Here is a 24,110-nt window from a genome sequence, read left to right as displayed (position 1 = left end):
CGTGCCGCGGAGCGGCTGGGCCCATGAGCCATGGCCGCTGAGCCTGCGCGTCCGGAGCCTATGCTCCACAACGGGAGAGGCCACAGCGGTGAGAGGCCCGCGTACCACACACACACAAAAAAAACACAGGAAGTGGCCTCTGATATGCTGACTCCTGCCTTCAGGAGCCATGGTTGGATCAGGATTTCTGTTTTCAGATCTCTGAGGGGAGTGTGTTGTGTAAAAGGTAAGAAGGGTGAAGACAGTATGTTTGCAAATACACCTGGATTCAGAGAGCATCTCAGTGCTGTCAGTGAGACCTACAAATTGGGGGGTGCTGATGTGGGCCTCTGACTTGTGTATGGAGTGCGGGTGTTGGCAGCAAAGCGGTGGAAGTGTGTGTCCTTCCTCGACACACCTGGCCAGAAGGTGACTTGTCGTAAGAGGCATGTGGGACGCCCACATTTGAAGGTTTCGCTGGCAGAATAGGAGGACGGAACGGAGAGGTTCACCTTGGATGACGTGGAGATGAATCCAGGTGAATCCAGTAGCGCCACCTGCCGACACCACCACCCAGCCACCTGCGACTGCAGGGAGTGTCTGTCCTCCCCTGGGAGCTGTCGTCCTGTCTGTGGTCATGGCCCTGACTGTTATCCCCACGAGGTGGCAACCATCTCCCTAAGACTGGTCCACACAGGGCCAAGACAGGGCCCCCAGAGGCCGGCTCACAGAAGAGAGTTCAGAGAACAGACACCTCCAGGTGGGGCACAGGGGAACCGGAAACACTCATGGTCCCCAGCATCCTGCTGAGATGCTCACTCTAAAACAGCCTCTGAGGGGACAGACTGCCTAAGGACAGGTGAGTGGGCGACAAGGTTCAGGGAAAGGGCGCCGTTTTGGTGCACACTTGTGCCCCAGGCGCTGTCACGGGGCTGTTCACACACATACTGCACACGGGTGTACACATATAGACACGTGCACACACCTCACACTCGGGGACACACACTCACTGAGGCGGGAGCAGCACAGCCTGCTGGCTCAGTGCCACTTTGGTGCTGGGACCTCCACCGCCGGCCACCGGGCACACAGAGGCCTTGATCCCAGCTCTGCTCTCGAGGGCAACAAAGCCACAGGGTTATGTCTCCTGAGAACGCAATCAATCCTCTTGAAATGAAAATGTTTGTATGCCTTCTCACCGCAGCTGGTGCCTCGACCCCCTCTGCCGTCTCTTAGACGATCCCCTCCTGCGGGGGCGGTGGAGGCAGTGAGCATGGTCCCGGGACCGAGGGACGACACGGAAGCAGGTGGAGAGAGGCCTCTTGCTCTGACCGGTGTCCGGTGAGCCCGCTTCCTGTAGCTCACAAGGTCATAGCCCAGCAGAAGCAGAGACACAAGAATCCAGACCAAAGGACAGGAGTCCCCGCCTTCAACAGAGACGTTGTTTTGGACCATCTGAGCCAGGCCTGTGTGAGCAGTGGATGGCAAGTAGGTGCCCATTTCACTGATGTGAACCTACCGGTGGAGATACTGCTTTAAAATCCCGCCTCTGGGTTCTCGCAGAAAAGACATGTTCTCACGTGGAAAAGCCCTGCAAGGGAAGAGGCTGAGCTGCGCGGTGAGCTGAGCACAGAGGCTGTGGGTCCCCGTCTCCTCCTGGCAGGTGGAGGCTGAGCAGGTCCTGGAGGAGCTGGTGTTTGGCTCTGGAGGAAAGCGGTTCGGGCCGGGGTGGAGGATTCAACACGGGCAGGTGTCCCCCAGGCTGACAGGCCCGCCGGGCACAGGCACTCCCAGGCCAGGGCACCTGGAGCCCAGGGTCCCCGTGAGAGCAGGTGAAGGGGCACATGTGCTGCTGGCCACCGGGCAGCAGGAGGGTCACCTGGGCTCTTCCCATCAGCTCGGTGCCATTTCTGAAAACAAGGGACCTGCCGGTATGTTACTCAACCCTTATTTCCCTTTCCTCCCGACCCCCGATCCACCAAAAATGGAAAAGTGACAAAGTTCAGTGTCCTCAGAGAACCAGCTGGGTGGCCTGCTGGAGCCCGCATCTGGGTCATTGCCACCAGCTGGGCGGGGGTCTCCTGACCTGAGTGTCCGGAACTCCCAGAGGATTGACGATATCCCCAAACAGAGTCCCCCAAAGGGGGCGAGTGGAGGACTGGTCTGGACAGGTTGGCCGACAGCTGGCTGAGGACCGACCATGAGGGCGCAGCACCGCTGGCATGAGGCTTTACCTGCTGGGGACGGTGTCCCTGGAGAACGTGGAGGGGGGCATTTGGAACAAGAGGGGAGGAAGATGGCAGCCCCCAAGGACATTGTCCATGAGCAGTGGCTGGAACCAGGCCGGGGGGCTGCTGGGGTCGCCGGGAGAGCGGTGCCTCCTGGGTACTGCATAGGACACCCTCTACTGTTCTTGGGGCGACAAGGATTCCCAGATCACGCCAGCCTAGGAATAAAGCCAGGATCCTAGGGACAGGGGCAAACTGGAAAAATAGGGACCCTCTGGTTTAGGCCCAAACTGCTAATGCATGAGCACCCTTGTCACCCCCCCACCTCCACGAGACGATATGGGCCCTTTCTAAAGGTGTCGCTCTGGTTTCACAGCAGCTCCTGGGAGGGTCTGTCATCCAGCTGTGTTCGCGGTGCGTCCTGATGCCCTGGGTGGGATGGAGATGGCGTTGAGTTTCGGCTGAGGGCTCGGCTTCTGCACACTCCCTGTTTTCAGGTTATTCTCTCAGTGTTCACAGCAAAACGCGTGTGTGCCGGGCTTCGAAGAGATTGAGTTGATAAAGTCATCCAATTACAAGTTTTCTGTGTCAGGGCGAGGTGTGATGGAACAGGGAAGCAGCTGTTTTCATCTGTGGTTTGCAGGAGGAGGTCACCAGGTTGAGGGTCTCGGGGTGAGCTGACCGGGCTGGGAGTGATTGGTCATTTCAGGACGGTCTCAGCCAGCGCTGCAAGTTCACAGCCGCCTGACACAAACCGCATCTGAAAACCCGGAGCCTGTGTGCTGAGTGAACGGGGAGATGCACAGCTAATTGGCTTCACCGTTTCTCTCACACGATAGCAGGGAGATGGGGGGAGCTGAGCAGCTGCCAGCTGGTGTCACCCAGGCCAGGGACACAGTGAATTTAAAGTCACCCCTTCCCTTTCCTGGGGTTAGAGGGCACTGACATCCCAGCCCCTGGGGCCTGAGCCTGTGAGACCGAGGGCAGGGCAGGGACCGGATCAGAATGGTCCCGTGACTGGACCCAAATCAGACGTGAACTGGAATTGGGGTAAAGGGCAGAGATGAGACGGGCTCTCGGCCAGTGACCAGTGAGGTCTGGCTCCACTGGGGTGGAAGGCTCCATGCTTCTAAAGAACAAGGGGGCATGAGGCTTGGAAGACCTGGGAGAAAATGGGGCAAATACCAATGGTGCTGATTCAAGTACCGTCCAGGGTAGAGGCTGGGTGAAATGACCTTGAGGGCCTTGGGCACCTGGGGAAGGCAGTTCCCTCACAGGGGTGAACGTGCAGCCCTCGCACCCCTGTGGCTGATGCGCCACCTACACAACATGCTCTCTGCTCCCACCACAGCTGCCTCATCCTCCCAGGAACCACGGCTCAGCAGGTTCACTGGCCCTGGGGTTTTGGTCCCACTGAGCCCTTGACCCGGGACCTGCACCCTCCCATGCCTGCCCAGCCCCATCTCCGTCCCTGGGAGGCTCCCCCTGACTATCTACACTGGGCACGGGCCCCTGGACCTCTGTCCCAGCCACGACCCCTTTGTGACCCCACATACGGGCCAGGTCATTCCCAGAGGGCGGGGCCACATCTCTTCGTTTCCTCGTTTCCGGCCTGGCACCTCCTAGAAGCTCACCAATACCTGTGGGTCAGATGAATGAATGAGACCATCCAACAATATGACCTTGCTCTCCATGGAAACACATGTGGCAGACTTTGAAGAAGCCTCCCGGGCCCTGTCACTGACTCAGCCATTTGGTGTGTCTGTGCTGCATGCTTCCCCAGGAGGGGCTGGGCGCTGGGTCTTCCCTGGGCCTCAGGTACATGAGACGTGCCCTCGCGGGGTCACTGATGCTGGGGCAGGATGCTGCGGGAAGTTCCTGGGGCTGATCTCGCCCCCCTCCTCTGAGCCTTTGCTGAGCTCTTCCCTCCCCCTCCAGCCCTTCCCCTCCTCACGCTGCCCTGCACCCCCTCCTGCAGCACCTACCTAGCTCTGCATTAACCGTTCTCTCACGGGCTGACCCTCCTGCTGGCCTGGGAGCCGCTGCTGGGGTTTCCTTCCCGCAGGGCCTGGTGCGAAGATACACAGTAAACGTGAAACGTCCCTGAGTAAAGCAAGGAATGACCACTTCCAACCACAGTGGCCTGAGTCCTACGTGTCCTGGGGGGGTCGGGGGTCAGGGAGGGTGGTGGTTTAGAGCACAGATTCCAGAGTCAGACCGACTTCTGTGCAAGCCCTGCCCGCACTGCAGTCTAGGTGCCTTTGGGCAAATTGCTTACCCTCCCAGACCTGAGATTCTCCTGTGAACGGAGGATGGAAACAGAACCCACCCCAGAGGTTGCTGAGAGGACCCGTGAGGCCCTCGGCCAGTGCCTGGCACGGAGCAGCGTTTGTGACGTCAGCCACCATGATTGGTGTCTCCGTTATCTACACATCAAGTGTGCTGGTCACTTGGAGCCAGGAGCTTGTCCCGGTTACCGAATCCCTCTGAACCGCTGCGGCTCCGAGCAAGGGCATGTCCCGTTTTGCTCACAGGCCTGCAGTTTGGGTGAGGCTGGTGTCTGCTCCCTCCAGGGTCAGCCGCTGCCTCTCTGAGGCCGGGAACCACGTGCATGGCCCCCAGCTGGGGCCGTGAGTGGGACACCTGCACCGGGCCTTTCCGAGGGGCCAGGGCTTCCGCACAGCACGGCGGCTCCCTGGAGGAGCTCGGAGAGGCGGCATCCTCTCCCCTCCCAACCCGGGGAGCCTCGGCACCGCGTCTGTCACTCTCTGCTGGTGCAGGCCGGTGCGGACTCCCACCCAGCTCCCACCTTGTAGGGAGTCTCATGCAAGACGAGCAGGCGGGGTGTGAAGGCGGGGGCGTTGATTTTGGGGAAACACAATTGGCCACAAAACTGCACCCGAGGGAAGTGTGTGAACTAAACATGTCACTGCCATATCAGTAAACAAAGGATGTTGCCGCCATCAAGCCATCACACGGCAGCCGCCCCACGGTGAGCCAGGAGGGAACTTGGGAAAGAGGCAGGATCTGTCGCCCACTCCCCCACCTAGCTGCCAGACCCTGCAGCCAATGGTGCCCCAGGAGACTCAGGATGAGAAAGGACGCTGGCCCCAGAGCACTGAGGTGCACATCAAAGGAAGGACTTCGGGGAGCCCAGACTCCTGCCCCTTCTCACACGCAGAAAAGTGCTACATTCCTTAACGTGAGATGCCTGGTTTTCTTGATAGTAGTCTTTTGATGTTCTGACTGCTCCTCTGTATCCTGGCTTCACCCTTACCTCTTCCTCAGAGCGATCTGAGATGCTGTGTTCCGGGATTAAGTCCTCAGTTCTGTCCACCGAGTAAAACATAACTCTCATCTTCTAGGCTGCGCTTTTTTGTTTTCTTTTTTTTTTGGCGGTACGCGGGCCTCTCACTGTTGTGGCCTCTCCCGTCGCGGAGCACAGGCTCCGGACGCACAGGCTCAGCGGCCACGGCTCACGGGCCCTGCCGCTCTGCGGCATGTGGGATCCTCGCGGACCGGGGCACGAACCCGTGTCCCCTGCATTGGCAGGCGGACTCTCAACCACTGCGCCACCAGGGAAGCCCAAGGCTGTGCATTTTTTTCAGTCAACAAGAGGATGCTGCTGAGCCCTTTGCCTGGGAAAAGTACACCCAGGTCCTAGGAGAGGTCAGAGCTCCATGTTCTCCCACTCCTGCAAAGAGCATGTATTCTCTTCACGGTCATAAAAACATTTTTAAGTGTAATGCAATTTTTAAAGATTGTTTCTTGGGAAATGGAGGCGGAGAATTATCACATGACGAAAATCTCTAACGTTCCATTAAACAACTCTGTTTGTCCCGCATCCCGTTCTCCTGAGAGGCTGTCTGAGCCCCTCCCTCCTCTCGCTCGTGCCCACCTGCCCTCTTCTCTCCCCACATCATCCCTCTGCACCACCCCCACCCCCCGCCCCGGCTCTGCCTTTGGACCTTGTAATTGTCTGTAAAGGCGAGCACGGTGGTTTTTTAAAGGCTTTGCTTTAAGCATTCTTTCATAGCGGTGACCCCCTGCAAAATCATCGCTTTGTTATCTCAACAGCTGGTTCATAAATCATCAGGAGCCTTTAACCTCGTTGACACTTTAAATATTTTATGGGGAAAATATAAACAAAGTTTACGTATTTAGGGGAAAAGAAGATGCGGGAATAACTTTCCCTCATTATTGTTGATGAATTGTTTGAAGCATATCATTCAAATGAAGCAACCAGAAAATGAACGGTAAAGACAGTAAACATTTAGTAAGAAAATAAACACTCAGCAGATCAAGGACAAGAAATCTCTCACAGCTGTCAGTAAGGAAACAAGTGGGAAGGAATCCACTCGTGTTTGTCATTCTTGCTCATGTCAGCAGACAGTTCAAAGGTCCATTCTAAAATCACTGCTCCAGGCCAGTAAGACCCAGGTCCAGGCCCCCTGCCCGCCTTCCAAGGACCTTCCCTGCGGGGCTGAGCTCTCCCAGGGACGTCTGCCCTGAGCGAGAGGTCCTAAGTCGATGAGGAAGCGAGGGACATGGCATCACCAAGAAGGACTTGAAAACTGTCAGGTGGAGAGAGGAAGAGGGTCACTGCCGACCCAGGGACCACAGACAGGACCCCACCTGTGGGTGGTGTGTGGCAGGATAGCGGGGGAAGCACGGTCTGGAGGACAGGTTCTTGTCTGGGTGACACACGGGAAGAGAAGCAAAGGGAGGGGGTCAGGTTGAAACGGAGCAGGACCCTAGGGTCCTTCCCCCTCTAATCATCCTCCACCTGCCTTTTGTCTGTGGAAAAACTTTAGCCAAAGAATAAGTTTAATCAGAGAAGTGAGAAAATGCAGAAACAGAGGAAAACAGTCCAACAAGACTAAATAATAACAGTTTCGTCATTAAGCAAAGTCAAGGACCTTTAGTTCCTTTTCATGGGCTCTAGATCATATTCTGAGCCGTACCCCATGAGCTGTCTTGTAGGTACTGAAACCCTCCACCCACCAACTCTATGATGACCAGGTTGTAGCCGTGACATAAGCTGCGGCAGTTCCGAGAACTGGCCTCAGGAAAATGGGAACAAACCGACCCTGGAACTGAAGAGTCCCTGTACCTAAAACAATCAAGAGGACGCTGGTCAGACCCCCGATGACCTATTTCAAGATGACTGTCAGAGCTGCCTGGGCTGCTTCTGCATGGAGCCCTCCCCCTCCACCTATAAAAGCTCTCGCCCCCTGATTGTCAGAGGCGGGGGGAGGGAGGGCCGGGGGTGGGGCGGCCTTAGGACAGGAGTCCACTCTGCAACCTCACCCCCACCCCCAGTTACCGGCATCCAAAATAAAGCAAACTTTCCTTTCCACCAACTTGCCTCTTTATTGGCTTTTGAGCATCAAGCAGCTGGGCCCCACTTCCAGTTACAAGGTGACCAGGGGACCAGGATCAGAGCCACTGCGTCCCGAAGCTCTGGCCTCTGGGGCATGAAAGGAGGTTTAATCCAATGACCAATGACAGAAAGACCCACCTCTTCTTCCAAAACTCATCTTTGTCCTTTGACTGGATTCGGTGTTAACTGATTGACATGCTCACAGTTTCCTGCTAAATTTTTTTTTAAGAGAAGACACAAATGAGATTTATGTTTTTTCTCTACTTTTCACCCATTTCTCCCACCTCTACCCCTTGCCCCTGGCAACCACCAATCAGTGGTTAGTTTCCTACTAATTTTTAACAGCTGAGAAGTCACTACTGAGTTTGCCACTACCTAATCTATGCTAGTGGCATTTAAAACGAAAGTGAAATGTGCAAAAATTAAAGGAACTTACCATTTAAAAGAAATCTTCGTCTGCTGTATTTTTACAATGACTTAAATATATACAGAAGTCTAAAAAATGTTGATTACTTCTGCTGCCCTGAAAAGGAGCAAGTATTTCAAATATAGTCCGTGTACAAAGATAAACCAGCTTTTGTTTTTTTGGTTTTTTTGCGGTACGCGGGCCTCTCACTGTTGTGGCCTCTCCCGTTGCGGAGCACAGGCTCCCGACGCGCAGGCTCAGCGGCCATGGCTCACGGGCCCAGCCGCTCCGTGGCATGTGGGATCTTCCCGGACCGGGGCACAAACCCGCGTCCCCTGCATCGGCAGGCGGACTCTCAACCACTGCGCCACCAGGGAAGCCCAACCAGCTGTTTTGAAACTTGTGTTTCTCCTTGAGGGCTTGTCTGATTAGACCCTAGCTGTCCTTTCCCCTCCTACAACATACGGATTGATAAGTGATAGGTGTGAATCTAGATGTAGATATAAAGATAATCATAGAGATGATCTGTCTATCCATCTACAACTTTAAACCGTTTAATTTTCTTAGATTCAAAATCACGATTATGTGAACTAAAATGTAAGCTTCCAAATACTTGGGTGAAAAGCAAAAACGTCTAGAAATTTTCCTACAGGCCATCAGGCGCCTGTGTCTTTCTAAGCACTAAGATATGTATAATTTAAGCTTAGAGGCAACATTCCTTTAGTGGTTAACTTGTAGCAAAAGTGGTAGAATACAAAGGTTAGAGTAAAAGAAACAGATCCAATGTGGAGTCAGCTTTGTTCTTCCCTGTTAGAGTTTAGTTCCAGGAGTTGTCGACATGGCCAGAATCCAAGCGTCTAACTGAGCAGAGCCAAGGCGCTGGGTTCTGCCCTTGGGCACCAGGCCCTCCAAACCTACCAAGCTGTGGGCAGTGGGAGTAAGAATTCCCTGCGTGGGTAACTGAGAGGGGCCCCTCCCCCCTCCCCTCCCACTGCAGTTGGCTCGGGGAGACAGCCCCACCTCCCAGCCGCGGGTTCACCACCCCCTGTGAGAATCACCCAGCCTCACGGGGTCTGTCCCTCCAGTGGCATTGTGTCCACACCGTCAGCGGGCTGTCCGGCACTTCATCAAGCCAGCTGCTTCCGGGGGATAAGACCCATGGTCGCACCCATGAATTTGGTGGGCAGGAGCCCTTTGTTGCATTGTTTCCCTTAAAACAAGTTCCGTGGTCGACAGGACGTTCTGCGGGAAGCCAGGACGATAGACGAGTCCTTCTGGGAGAGCGCGGACTGTGATGATGCTGGAAGCGCTTTGGGCAGGAAAGGAATCTACATCTTAGGGATTCGTTTCTTCACGAGGAAAAACTGCTGCCCCGTTAACAGCCAGAGGATCCACGTGATCTGCCCGGAAGAGTGCTGCAGTGGGGGCTCACAGCCACCTCTTGTGGCAAAAGCTACACCATGGTGACGGCGATGTTGCTAAACTCACACACACACACCCCACCCCCAGCATCGCAGTCTCTCTGCAGGTTGGACCACGGAGCAAGGATCCAGGGGAGGACGCGGCTGAAGTCCTACAGGACTGCCCACCTGGCCCACCTGGCATTGAAAGCTCTTTGTGATGCTCGTGGGGCATCAGTACCCCCAGCTCTGTGGTGGCCTCATCATCATCCATCACCCCAGCCGCTGGCACCGCATGAACCCCAGCCCAGAGCAGCGTGGATTCCTGCCTCGGGTCACCTCCCACTGATGCAGCGGATGACGCAGTTTCCAGAACGGTTGCTTGGAACAGCCTCAAGCTCCCCACAGAGAGAGACTCTCCCTCCACTGGTGCTTTTGGGGTCTCTCCTGACCAGGGCTGCGAGGGGCAAACAGCAGCTCATGGCTGGGACCAGCAGCACGTGAGTTAGATCACTAACCCAGGCTGCACCTTCTAGGTGATGTGCAGGAGGCAGGAGGCAAAGCCATAGACGGGGAGAGGCATCCGGAGGGGGGCGTGGGTTCTCTTATGCCTCCAGAACGGATCAGGCCCAGTCTCGGCTGTAGTCGTTCATTTTAAACGACGCTGTCATGCACATCTGGCGTCATGCTGGGGGATCAGACGGCAGTTGTTCTGTGGTCAGGTGGTCAGCACCTCCCCACACCCCGGGCAAGAAGCATGCAGCTGGCCTGGCAGATGGATGTTGCAGATGGTAGGAGAGAGCACTGGTTTTGTGCAAAGCCCCAGGGGACCCCAGAAGCCCCCTTACTGCAGCTCCCAAGGGCTGGGGAGCCAGAGCCTCCCCTCCCAAACACCTTTCCTGGTGGTTCTGGGCAGAGTGCAGCTAATGAGAAACGGCCACAGGGCGACCTTCCCCCAGAGGGTGGCTGACCAGCAGCTCCCGTCGGCTTCCTGGCAGTTCGCTCAGCCGAGCTGTGCCCTCTCTGGCCGTGTCTGGATCTCTGCGCTGGTGGGGAACCTTGTCTGAGCTGGGGCAGGGGGTGGGGATGGCTGCTCCTTACCTCTGCGGTTCCCATGTTCTTCAGACCTGTCTCTACTCACAGCCCTCATCACCCCAGTTCCCTTTCTGTTCAGTTCCTCTCTTTACATTACAAGGGGATTTCTATCTCCTGATGGACCCTGTCTGACCTGGCAGTGCCATACGCATCTCAGAGCCCATCTCCTGCAGGGCTGATGGCCACAGACGCCCAGCCCCACTGGGTGATGGTCTGAATCTGAGCCATGGCTCTGGAACCCACAGAGGTCACTGGCATAGAAGGTAACCAGTTAGCAATATGGGCATTAAGACCGGGACGTACCCCAATAAAGAGAGAACCCCTCCTTGACCAATACCCTCCTAATACGTGTGGCAAAAAGAGTTCTTTTTTTGGGAACTGACTGATGAGAAAGAAGGTAGGTGGGGAGGAGGTGCCACTGTGAGCTAGGGACAAAGACAGGGTATCCGATAGTGACTCCATAAACCTGAAATCAATGAACAGATGTTCAGTGATTTACAGAATGCAGTTAACTAGCTGGAGTTCTGTCAAGTACGGTTCCACCCGGACCTCATACTACTTTCACAGCCCTTACGTGCAACAGTCAATATTTTCATGAATCTTTCCGAATAGAGTATCTTTAGCTGAAACACCGTTTTGTTGCTTAAGGTTGTGTTGGAAGCCTAAGCCACAAAAATACACTGGTTTAAAATATTTATTAATTCAAAAAAATTTTTAATTTTTTATACAAAGATGGTGAGAAAAATCTCATGCAAACTCTGGGCATACAAGAAAAATAACTTAAATATTAATAGGATGATTTTGTACAAAATAATTCTTTTTTAAGTAGGACCTCCCACAGAAAGCACAGCCCCCCTCTCCAGGCCCGATGTCCCCGGAGGGGGCTGGGGCGATCGCCCTTTGACCTGTAGGTGGTCCACGGTCCATGTGTCCGACGGTCACAGGTGTCACTATGAGGATGAACAACCTACACTACTACTCAGAAAACTAGACCCGGGGACCCGAGCCGGGACGTCCCAACACCACAGAACTCCTGAAGGATGGAAGGAACTCAGGGATTTTCAGAAAAGTTTCAGATAATCAGCTCGACTCATGAAAACACCTTGAGGTGGTTAGAGATGGTGTCTGTTTCCACTGAGGTACAAACCTGCAGCAGATTTAGAATCTGTCTATATTACAAGTAATTTGCATAATTAAAGCAATTAAGGGAGCAACATATCATGGCAATTAGAAATGCATCAAACTCGGAAAGTTGTACCAAAGAGAGCTTCAATATGAAACAATAACCCTCGAGAACGAAGCCCACGGCCCCTGGGGCTCCCGACCTGGCTGCGTGGGCGCCCGTCCCCCAAGCCTCCGCCACGCTCAGCCTGATGGCATTTGCACACACTCATGTCATTTTCCGTAGCCTGAGTCTGTTTTCCTTGTCCCGCTTCTTGAGAATAAGGATGAATTGGTTGAAAAAGTGCTCCTGGTCCTTCCGTTTCTGGACAAGTCGAAACCTCTGATCCCGGCCGTACTTCTCAGCAAACTCCTTAAATGTGGTCCTGAAAGACCAAAAGCATCCTGAGACCCCTTCCTGGAGAAGAGCGGGTCCTGGTGCTCTGATTACCTCCTGCCCGAGCTCAGGGTGGGGAGCTCCCTCTTCCAGACCTGGGAGCAGGACCCTTGGCAGGAGGACAGCAGGAGGACGGACAGAAGGAACAGCGCTGGGCCTCCGACACCCCCTGCCTGCTCCCTTCTCTGGCTGTTATTCCCCACTGGGCCCAGCAGGGGCCTGAGCCACGTAACTCACACACGTGCCCATCTCTGCATCCAACCGGTCCGTGGGCATGAGCCTGGCCTCGCCTGCCTCCTGGACCCGGTGGCACCCCGAGTTGCTCGCTGCCCGCCCCCATCACCGCTCCGGCCACACAGGTCTTCTGTGCCCTGCTCTCACTGTGCCCCAACTTGCCATGGTCTTCGCGTATGCTGTTCCCTCTGCCTGGCACACCCTTCCCTCATTTCTTCACTCATTGTGTAAAGCCCTCTCCTCATTAGATGTCAGGACCGGCCTGTCTTCCTCAGGGAAACTCGCCTTATCTATGGGTCAGAGAACTGGGTATCATTTTGATGAGCCTCAATTGTGCAATGTTACTCGCCTCTCCCTGCTCGAGTAGAAGTGTGTTAACTGCTTTGTTTTCTATGGAGCATCTCGAATGTCTAAGCCCAGTGGCCGGCATGTGCTCAGCACCCAAATACTGACTGAATCCATGATTGCCAGGCTAGGGAGTCCCCTGTAAGAAACTCAGCGGCACCAGCCAGGCCCGGCCAGAGCGGGTGGGGCAGCTCAAAGGGCAGAAGGAGTGGACGTGGCTTTGCAGACAAATGGAACCTTTGCCAGCAGCGGCTCCCCGTGGCTTCCTCTTCTCCCAGGCCGGAGCTCGAAGCCGGTGGTTGGGACAGCTCCAGGCGCTGGAGGAGGGGTGGGGAGGCGGGAGGGGAGGGCTGAGGAGCCAGTCCCTGCAGACGCTTCCGCCTGCCTTCTGCTGGCAGGGAGCTGGGCTGGAGCTGCAAGAGGGGCCCTAGGTGAGTAGAAACATGCTCGCCCTGTGCCCGGGGGAGGCTTCTCGCTCCTCCTATTTCTCTTTGTGGAGAAATTTATATTTCATGGTAGACATTTAATTGTTGCATTAAATTACTATAACTTAATGGTTCTTTTTTTATACGTGAATAACAAGATTACACTGACATGGCTGTTAGGAGACAAGATGAATAATCCGCAGGCCCATCCTCACTGCTGTCACTAAACCATGAGTCTCGATCCTTCCTCACCAGGCACTGCTCTCCTCCCTGCACGCTCCGGGATTCCGCTTGCTAGACGCTTCCCGAGGAGGGAAAACGCTTCTCTCTGGTTTTCAACTTTCTTGGTTCGTTCTTTCCTTCTTTTCCCCCCTCCCTCCTTCCCTCCCTCCCTCCTTCCTTCTATGATTTCACAATTGCCATGAGGTGTGACTAACACACACTTAATTGAGCTTCCATCACCGACCTTCTTGGGAAAAGTAAGATGCTGAGAGACACAGGGGGCTTGTTATTTTGGTCGCGTGTCTAGGGGGAGCCTGAGCATCTTCAATCGGGGGCTGGGCGGAGCCCCTTCTAGAGAGGTCCTATTCTGGGCACCTCTGAAAAGAAGTGTCCCTGAAAAGAAAAAAGAAAACTCCGACCCTTTAGCCGTGCCCAAGGGGACAGCCTGGCTTACTGCTGACCCTGGTGGACCGTCCAGTGAGCCTGGGGAAGTCCTCTGAGTCACCTGCACTGCATGCCCCTTTCCCCTGGGGACGTGGCCACCCTCAGTTGAAGGAGGTGGCCGCTGTGGCCAGAGCACCAGTCCGCCAGCCCACGGGGAGGTCCCCGGAGGCTCCTCTCCCCTCTCCAAGACCCCGAGAGCTGGGCAGGGCTGGGATCTGGCCCTGGACTATCCCCACGGCTAGGATCAGAGCCAGGATGACTGGAGGTGGGGCTGAGGGTACTCAGGACGCCTGCGCTGAGCCCGCTGGCGACCAGTGGGCGGCAGGGAGAATTGTCACTAGGACACCTGAGAAATGGCAGGAAGAGAATGTAAAGAAGATCTGAAAAGGGTTTTGAACTAAAAACTCGTTTTATAATTATAAAAGTAATATATGCCCAGTGTACACTTCTAAAAAATAGCAGGCAATTAAATCTAGTTTCAAAGAAGAGTAACTTCATTTCTACCACTGATTTTCCTTCTCTGTGTGTGTAATCTTTTTTGTAATTGCTGAATACATTCTGAATATTTCTCCTTTGCCTTCATAACGTATTCATGGGAGGAGGACTAGGTTGGCTATTGTTAACATTTTACCAATGGTTGGACAGAGACTATTAGCTAATTGTCTTCACAGGCAGCACCAGTGGTAGTGACGGGAGCTCTCCAGGACCTGCCAGGCACCGTGTGTCTTGCCTACATGAAGGCCCACACACCATCCTCCCAGTGGCCCGTGAAGCAGGGCAGCTACACCCCCTCAGATCAAGACACCTGAGCTGTGAAGGTCCAGTGCCTGACCCTGCAGCGGGGGCCAAGGATGGGCAGGGCTGCTGTGCACTGAGGCAGGGGCTCTAGATCCAACTCCCCCTCCCACCCAGGGTCACCAGCTGGGGGGACAGAGCAAAGCCGCGGCCAGAACCCGGGGTTCTCATAGAAAATCACAGTTTACAAATCACGAGGCCCACATTGGCTTTCCGAGGTCAGCATTTGGTGATGCGGATAATTCATGGGAATTTTTTCCCAGTCAGAAAGTATCTACCCTTTAAGTAGTCGAAGAAGTTTTCTGAGGCCTATGTAACCAACACTAAACTGTATTATCCAATTATTGGCCAATGAATTAACCAATTATTGATCAAAATGTAGATGCCTATATCTGCACGGAAGGCAAACATCAATTAATGTTCATTTAAATATGATTGATTTATGCATTATTAAAAATGCATGACGTCAGCCTTATTATTAAAAATTATAATGTGTAAATGTCCATTTAAAAATAATGTCCCAATTTAAAATAAAAATACATCAAAATCAACCATTTTTCGCTCATAAAAGTTATACTTGTATAATTAAGTAGCTCTTGTGCATTAATTTTTAAATGTCAATTAAAGTTAATTTTAAAGTCGAGTTCAGCTTATGTATTCTTCTAGTTTCTAACATCGTTTTCATATTAGTTTGTTTTATTTCATGGGAATAATGCCTGATTATCTTAGGTGAGGTTGACAGTCAAGTTCACTCGGGCCCTTTGCTGGTGTGGAGCGTCTTCACTTCACACTCTGGACAGCTGCCCAGGCGTGTGGAACCCAGGGGCTGGTGGGGTTTATTTTGCTGTTGCTGTGTATCGTTTGTTTTGCATTTGTACTCCTCCATCATTAGATCAGGGGAATTAGGCCCCACCTCACGAGGGCTGACCTATTGATGAGTTATTTTGGCCTTGGAGTCAGGGCTGCTGACGTGTGGAAAACCACCACGCAAGGTGGACAGAGCTACTGGGGTGCCTTTGGTTAGCAAGCAGGGCTGGGAGGTTTGTTCACGGCCAGCACAGAGGAGAAGGGCTGCCCACTCCAAAATTACACGTTTGATGTCTATGGAACATAGGTCACATGATTTAACCCAAAGACCCCTTACAAAATTTGGTAAATTTCCAGCCCCAGAAATCGCCTGGCCTTAACTCACTTTCCATACCTGGGTGAGAGTTTAGATTCCTCTAGGAGTTTTTTGAATTCTTCTTTGGCTAGCAGCAATTTGCTTTTCTTTTCCTTGTATTCTTCTTTTATTCTTGTCTTGACAAACTGTTCAAATATCTTAAGACACACACAAAAGAGAGCTATTACAAGAATGCATACCAGAAATGAACCCTTGTGCTTCAAACATGACACAAAAACACAGCAAGAATCTGAGATAAGCCTGTCTTTTTCACAGTTGCTGGAGCTACAAACTAGAGCCTTTAATCTGGCCTCTCCATGAAAACAAGTGTCTGGACAATTACACCTGCTTTCCCACGAGGCCAGTGTGCTTCTCCATGTCCAGGCACCATCTGGGGGCCAAACACTGAATCAGCCTGCTTAGAAATCCTGGGTATGAGTGGGCGGCCCTCTCTAGAGGTGTGGTGGGAGCGGTGGACAGTTTGGAAATCCCGGCTCCAGCGCTCCAATGTTTCTTGTTTTGGAACCTCCTGAGCAGCACTTACCTGCGTGCGTTGTCTCACCGCCTTTCACATCCTGGCCAGCAACACCATGTCACACGAGAGTCTGTACTTTGTTCTAGTAACCCCTATGGCCATGTAACTGGCATTTGAGTCTCCGAAATGACTTTGAACGTGTGAAAAGAAAGTCAACCCAGCATCTCTGGTTTCCCACACTCTAGTCTTCAAGGAGACCGACTTGTGAACAAGGGTCTGGTTCCCCAGGGGCTCCTGTGGGCAAGGTGAGCCTCTCCTTGGTGTCATGGAAACACCCAGTGAGGAGACCCGACCACCGGGCACTGCACTCCCACTCCCCAGCTTGATGAGAATGGGCTTTGAAGGCCACGTCAACAGGAAAACCAGACCCTTAGCCTAAAGGATATGGATATTGTCTGGTAGGCAAATCCATCCAAGACCCTGGAAAGGTTTCTCTTGGGTACTGGCGGCCGACATGACAAAACGCCCCCAGGGAATCCTTCTTTGCAGTAGACCATAGAGTGAGCCTCCCTTGCTTGGATTAAGACCGCTCATTGTTCTAATATCAGAAAATTGTCATTTGTAGACTAAAGCCAAAGGGAGGTGGAGACAGCTGTTTCATTCCCAAAGCTCTCCAAGCCTCGAAAACATTAAAAGGAGAATAAACTGGGGAAAATTTAGATGTGTGGATGAACGCAGATAAAAAGATCAACAAAAAGCCCACATCTGGTCCTATTAGGCCAATGAATAGCAATTCTGTACCAACCCAATCAGTGGCCACTGCAGGTACTGGAATCTGAGCCAAGAGCTCAGGGCATCTCCTGCCCTCCTGCCGAGGACATGGAACCAGGAAGTGGCGACTCGGCCGAAACCCCATCACTCCCCTGCAGAATGGGTCTCCCGGCTCTGCCTGACGGTTTCAGTTTCCATTTCAGTCACGGCCAGCCTTTACAGGAGTATAAATACAAAATGCTACTCGCCTCCTGAAGAATCATCAGCAAAATGAAATATTCAAGAACAGGCCTTAGACGGAGAGCATGCATATACATTTAAGTAAGAATATGATCGGCTTATTTCACCTTCAAGGCAAGTGGTAATGTAACTCTCCAGTTCTTTTGTAATTTAAGCTAATAAAAAAGGTAAATGTAGGGTTATGATACAAATAAAAGCGTGTGGGTCCATCGTTAGTCAGAGTTTTGCTCTATTAATTTTAAATCTGGATAGAAGCCCTGGCTGGTGGTGGGGTCAGAGCTGGCGAGAAAGACCTCCTTCTCTCTCTGCCTGGAACCATTTATCCCTCTAATCAGATTTTGCTCTGTCCTCTGCCTTTGCTCTGCTGCTTTATTTATGCTGCTATAATTTAATGTAACACGTTTTTTCCCCTCCTCTTTAACAAATTACACCAGTTTTATTCAAAATGGGGCATGACTTTTAAAAAGAGAGACCACTGGCCATTATCTTGTCACGGCGTGTTCTAGTGAAATAAGATGGAACACTCTGTGTTACCATAGAAACAGGTCTGCTCAGCGCTCCCAGGACCCCTGCTCTCTATTTCGGCTCATTCACATTTCTGCAGACCCCGTGGAAGGATGGCTGCAGTGCACACACCATGAGCCTCGGCTTTTCCCACGAACGCTACGTTACAGTAGGCCCCACACAGAGTCCGTGTCTGGTGCTTGCCAGCCCAATTCATTCATAAATAGGACTGTGTTTTCTGAATGCGGCCCAAATATTGTTTCCTTCATCAGTTCAGCTTCAGCCCCGTGCCTCTTAGAAACTACAACACTGTCGATTTGCTGGGGTGGGGTTTCTCTCACGATGCAGGCATTTAATCTGAGGCCTCTCTGGTGCTGAAGTGCATCAGCTACAGGGAGCCTGCTTCCTCCTCCTCCTCGTGGGGCTCTGGGACCACACTCTGGTATGAACACAGGCCTGATGTTTCCTCTGCGTGATTTCACAGGGACGTCTGAGGGCCTCCCACCAAACGGCGGGCTCTGGCTGTGAGCTGACCTTCTAGTCTGATCTGTCTGCCCCGAGAGCACCCTGGCAGTCACAGCCCGTCCCGGTCAGCACCTGTCTCTCTCACCGGGGCTGTGGGAGTCCAGCCCCCCTGCTCCCGTGGGTGAGTCTTGTGCCATGACCACCCCCCAGACACCCGGAGGGCAGGAGACCCTGCCCTGCCCAAGAGTCTGGTCCATTCCGGGCAAACAGCGCCCTGAGCTCCCTGACGTCTGAGAGACGGGGCTTAAGCAATGAATCATCAGCTCGGCTTTTCCTGGGGGTGTGGTGGGAAGGGTCTTACTTCTTCACTTCTTCAACTTCCTTTAAAGAGGCTGATGGCCTCTAAAACCACCCATGGACTAGAGATGGAACAGCGTGGATCACGACAGTCAGTGAGATGGAGTCCACAGCTGTGCTGATCATTATCTGTTACGGTTTAAAGTGATCTTGTCACCAAAATAAACGGGCTTCTCTCAGGTCACAGCTGGAGAGTTGAACTTTTTGATTTGTAATAGGGCAACAAAAGGGTGAGATATTACCAATGATTAAAATCACCGAGTTTCCTCGGCTGTGGGGAAAACAGATATAAAACACGCAAACACAAAGCGAGGCCCTGCCCGCTTGGCCTGCATTGAGCCCCGTGGTCTACACCTAAGGGAATTTCACGAGTTGATGACAGAATTGAAAATAAAACTGCACTCTCCATCCTCCTGGCCCGGGCTTTCCCAGACCCGACTGTCTGAAATCAGATGGACGCCGCCAGGGCCGTGACATCGTGGGTGAGATGACCCTCGTGGGCTTGTGTCTCCAGTGATGGCGCCTGGCCACCCACTTTCCACATGTATCTGCTCTGCACTCAGAGGGCAGAGGGAGGGAGACGCATGATTGGGGCGGGAACAGAGATGCAGACGCAGAATCTGGATCCTTCTGGAATTTATCTAGGGGCCCTTCTTGGATGTGCTCCAGGAGCTACCAGATCCAGGGCTGTGAAAGCTCAAGCGTCCCCACCGGTCAGCACAGCCCGTCCCTCTGTCTGCTTAATCCGGGAGACAGTTCTGGCTCCGTGACTTGACTTCTCAACAAGCCAGGGCGGACCCCTGTCAAGTGTCCATTTAAAATGACCTCCAGGCCAGCTATCTCGAATCCATTCTTGCTTTTCTGGGGACCCACTTTCTAGAAAAGTCCATCCTTTACTTTTGCTACTATTGTTCCCTGGACCCTCTCCTATTTCACTTTTATTATATCAGATCTTAAGCCTTTTTAATACAGCCATCCAGGATGTGGTTCATGTTCCCCAAAGCTGAGTTTCCACCTCTGTATTTGCCTCATGGGGTCATGAGCAGGCGGTTTGCCAAGAGCAGGTAGCCTCCTGCTGCACCCGCGGCTCTTCCCGTTCACAAGCTCACGGGCCAGCAATCAATTCTCACGGCTTCCCCACTGACACGGCAAAGATGACAGGCACCTGCTCGTCCGCAGAGCTCTCAGGACGCAGCATCACTTTAACTCCGCGTCCTCGAGTCCATCACCCCACCTCCTACCACCTTACCTGTTTCCGCTCCTCGGAATTTAGCAGCAGATAGCGCGGATCAAACACGATTTTATGTAATTCTTTCTCCCAGGTAGAAAACGCTGACACCTGAAGAAAGATAGTCAATAGAGTTGCTTTTAGCATCTCATGCTGAGCCTGGAGTCGCACTGAAATGATCAATGGTGAGAAACAGCACTAAGGCACCAGGGGTTCAGGGACGTAGCATCGTTTAAATGTGTTCAACTTGCCAAACTTCTAAGAAAATCACTATTTAGAGCATTTGAAAATCTAATTTCTAGACTCACGACACTACTTCCTCCCTGGATATCTTCCAGAGCCATGTGTCCTGATCTAAAACCCCAACTATGCCTGTGAAGCTGGGACATTCTGAAATGTCACATTGTGAAAGGAGATATTTGTAAAAGTTTTCAGGACACCGCAGGTTGTAACAGAGGACAGTATTGTAGAAATAATCAGAGTTTGGCACAATTTTAATTGATTTTTGATCAACATTTAAACCTTTTTTACGTAGGTCACCTTTTTTTAACAAACTACCCTACTTTCTAATAGTTTTAGATTTACAGAAAACTTGCAAAAATATTATGAAGCTACCGTCTACCCCATACCCAGTTTCCTATATTGCTGACATCTTAATGTTAGTATGCTAGATGTGTCTACACAATTATTAACAGGAGTCCACACCTTACTCAGGCTTCTTTAGTTTTTGCCTATTTTTTTTTTCTGTCCCAGGATTCCACGTAGGACACCACATCACATGTAGTCTCATGTCTCCTCGGGCTCCTCTGGGCTGTACAGTTTCTCACTCTCCTCGGTTTCGATGACCTTGATAGTTCTGAGGAGTACTGGTCAGGTATTTTGTGACATGTGCCTCTGCTGGGATTTGTCTCAGTTTTTCTCTTGGTTCGACCAGGGCGGTGGTTCTGGGGAGGAAGACCCCAGAAAATGTGCCCTTCTTGTCACATCCTATCAAGGTCCATCCTGTCAACGTAACTTATCAGAGCTGATGTTGACCTTGACTGACCAGCTGAGGTCTTTCCTCTATGAATTTATTCTTTTTCCCCTATCCCATGCTGTCCTCTTTGGAGGGAAGTCACAATGTATAGCCCACACTTAAGTGGTCCGGCTCCACCTCCTGAGATGGGAGTATCTGTATAAGTTCCTTGGCATTCTTCTGGATGGGATATTTGTCCATTCTCTCCCATTTACTTATTTGTTCAATCATTTGTTTATATCAATATGACTCATGGATATTTATTTCATACTTTGGGTTATAATCTAACATGATTACCGATTTGCTCCTGGTTTGGCTGTTGTGGTTGGCTCCTGTGTCCCTGGGACATTCCCCATCATTTTGTTTTCTGGGCCCTTCAAGATGCTCCAGGGTCACCTCATATCGCTCCTACCTTGGCCCTAGAATCAGCATTCTCTAAGAAACCCTGGTCCCTCTTATTGGAGACCCGGGTGCCGGGTGAGCTCATTGCTGCTGGGATGTTGTTGATCCAGACTCTCTCAGCTGATGGAGCAGTGAGACAGTTAAGTCATCCAAAAATAATTTATTCATTTAAAAGCACTGACCAAATATTGACTGTGCCTTAGGCCCCATGCTGGGTGCTGAAGGTTCAGAGAAAATAAATCAAGGCCACTGACATCAGGAGGCCCACGGTCCAGGGTGAGGCAGAAAGCTAACTCAGGATCTCCTGGGGGGCATTAGTGTCCTTCCAGAGACATGCCCAGGAGTCAAGGGGACACAGAGAAGGGCCTGGGGAGAAGTTGTCTCGAATACTGACTGTGCTGAAACTGGGCCCACGAAGGGCCTGGGAGGTGTTGAGGAGGAACTGTCTGTGGGGCGAAGGCCAGGCTCCAGGAACGGTGGGGAATGTGGGGATTACAAGGGGGGAACGTGGTTGGGATGAAGGAGGCTATGAGGGCTGGGAAGAGGCAGGAGAGACGGGAAGAGGCAGGAGAGACGGGCAGAGCAGATGCGCAGGACACTCCCAGACCTACTTAGGAACCAGGGCCTTGTCTGGAGAGCAACGGGAGAAGAGCCAGATGTGATGTGTATCTAGCAGCCTGGGTAGGGGAGGGACTCCCGGGACGTGGGGAGGTGAAGCCAATAGGCAGTTTACAAAAACAAGATCCCTTCACATTCTTACTTTTGAGTAGGTTAAAATATTTCTGGTAGAGATATTATTTCAGTAGGAATTGTGCTTTGCTTTGTGCATGATAACATAACGATTTTTCAAAACTGACAATTCCTATCTTCAATAATAAAAATTAAAGCCCTTTTTAATACTCATGAGCTCTTTTATCAGGCAGGGTGACCCAAACTCCAAGCAGGGATTTTTTTTCAGTTGACTAAAAACATGGTGAAATTTTGACATGTTACAGGGATTGGGGGTAGGGGCTCTGGAAAAGCATCAGGGCAGAATGATTTCTCTGTTTTTTGAGAGCTGACACTTGACCACGTGAGCCTTAGGGTGGATATGGAGAGAAGGAATGGCCAACTTCAATACAGCCCAATCAGATGGGCATCTATCCACCATGTAGAGACCTGTAAACCCCTCCAAGGTCCTCGTTTTGTAAGGAAGGCCAACGATTGTTAAGAATTGGTGTCACATAACTGACTCCACCAGCTTGTTGAGAAGTTCTGGGGTTCTAGGTGGATAATAAACTACATTAAACAAATTAATATACTGTCCTTGCCTCCAGAGGAATTTACAATCTGTATACAAGGCAAGATGAGCCATCTCCCCAGTGACTGTAATTTGTGATAAAACAGACGTCGTCACATAACCTGACAGCCACACTAACAGATGCTCTTGAGGTTCAGAGGAGGGTGGCAGTTCTGGACAGAGGGGCAGCCCGGGCTTGGAACCTGTGACAGAGGCTGGAGAAGAGGGGAAGTCTGGACAGTCGAGTGTGAAACGGGGCCCGTCACTGCCTGCGGGTGGACACAGCCTTGTCGGTGAGACAGACTCTTCCCAAAGAAGGACCCTGATGACTGTCGTTCCCTCGACCGTGAGACTCACTCTTGATGGAAGCCCAGCCTCCCTGGACCTGTGTCCCCACGGTCACGTTGTCTGGTAGGTTCATTCCATGGGGCAGGGGCTGAGGCCTCCCCTTTCTTGCTGGAGGCCTGCGGGGAGCCATTCTCCACTCCCGGGGTCCCCAAGTTCTCCACGGTGGGCCCTCCACAATAGGTTGTCTTCCTTAAAGCCAGTGGGAGAATCTCTATATATGAGACCCAATCTTACATAACATGGTGTCACACCGACATGGGGGTGACCCCCCATCCTATTCGGGGTCCTGCCCACTCTCAGGAGAGGGGGTTATTCAAGATGTGTGCCCCGGGGTGGGAGGCTTGGGGCCACCCTAGAACTCTGAGCACACAGCAGGTCCCCAGGACAAATGCATGTTCTTGCCTCTAACTTGGCCTTCGTTTCTCAACAGCGATCTCCATCCCTTGTCTGCCTAACAGTCCTTTGAATCTGTGACATTTTACACGTGATTTGGTCCAGGATCGTGGAATTCTAAAGCCAATTTTAGACCCTTTCCTGCAGAAGTCCCGTCCTTCCTTCCCTGCAGACTGACCACGTCGTGTAGTGCTTCCGTCTCCCTTCCTGGGCCGTGTTCTGTGCTGTATACATCATCTCCTGACACTTGGCAACTATTCCATCTCAGGGTGCTGACACCAGGTGACTCTGTGCCGTGGGTGAAGGTCAGCACTACTTGTCTTGGTGAGAGTGTGTCTGGACACTGTCCCGGCCCGTGCTGCTGGCCTCTGGTTAATACTCATGCAGAGCTTTATTTAACTCCCCTCTGGAACATCACCCGCTATGGGCTGGGAATTGGGAGACATGGGCAGCGGGTCCCTTGAGCTGTACTGGAGGCCAGCCTCCTGCAGTCTTGTGCTTCTCCTGCTGGCAGACTCCCCTCTGATTCATCCTCAGTGTCTGAATTGTGTTCCCTGCCATTTCTACAACAGAAGACACCAGAGCTGGTGGTTTGAAACACAGGCACAGAGAAGGAGCGGCAGCGTGGACCGGCCAGGGCGCAGTTCCCAAACCTGGACAGATGCCGCCATAAAGTGGAAACTGTCAGCAGGTGTCCACTCCCGGCATTGGTCCGAGGCTGCTGCCTGGCTGGCTGACACGTGGGCATCCCACGTGGCACTGTCTGCACCTACAGGTGTCCCTGCTGGAGGGATGACAGTTCCAACGAGGCTGTAGATCAAAGCGGAGACACTGGTACCCTCTCTGTGGCCACATCAACCAGGCCCTTCCTGTCATAGCTGTTGTCAAGGGTCTCCCCAAAATATAACCTTGTTTAAAAACCCCAGAGAATCGTGCCAGCACAAGTAGCAAAATGACCAC

General features: G+C 52.4%; 1 protein-coding gene across 1 annotated transcript in view; it reads right to left on the bottom strand.

Annotated features, from left to right (window-relative positions):
* Positions 1-11,878: 11,878 nt before the first annotated feature.
* The window catches only part of TCERG1L (transcription elongation regulator 1 like), a gene marked incomplete at both ends in the record, with an annotated part of 204,936 nt that continues 192,704 nt past the window's right edge, over positions 11,879-24,110 (bottom strand). The window contains 3 exons of the mRNA XM_081239775.1: positions 11,879-12,035; positions 15,713-15,831; positions 19,735-19,824. Of these exons, the coding sequence (XP_081095901.1) occupies positions 11,879-12,035; positions 15,713-15,831; positions 19,735-19,824 (366 nt within the window). The remainder of the gene's footprint in view (positions 12,036-15,712; positions 15,832-19,734; positions 19,825-24,110) is intronic.

Source organism: Mesoplodon bidens (genome assembly GCF_964165515.1).
Source record: "Mesoplodon bidens genome assembly, chromosome: 1".
NCBI classification, from domain to species: Eukaryota; Metazoa; Chordata; class Mammalia; order Artiodactyla; family Ziphiidae; genus Mesoplodon; species Mesoplodon bidens.
The sequence above is the reverse complement of the archived record's forward strand: the minus strand, read 5'-3'. Positions and strand labels throughout refer to the sequence as shown.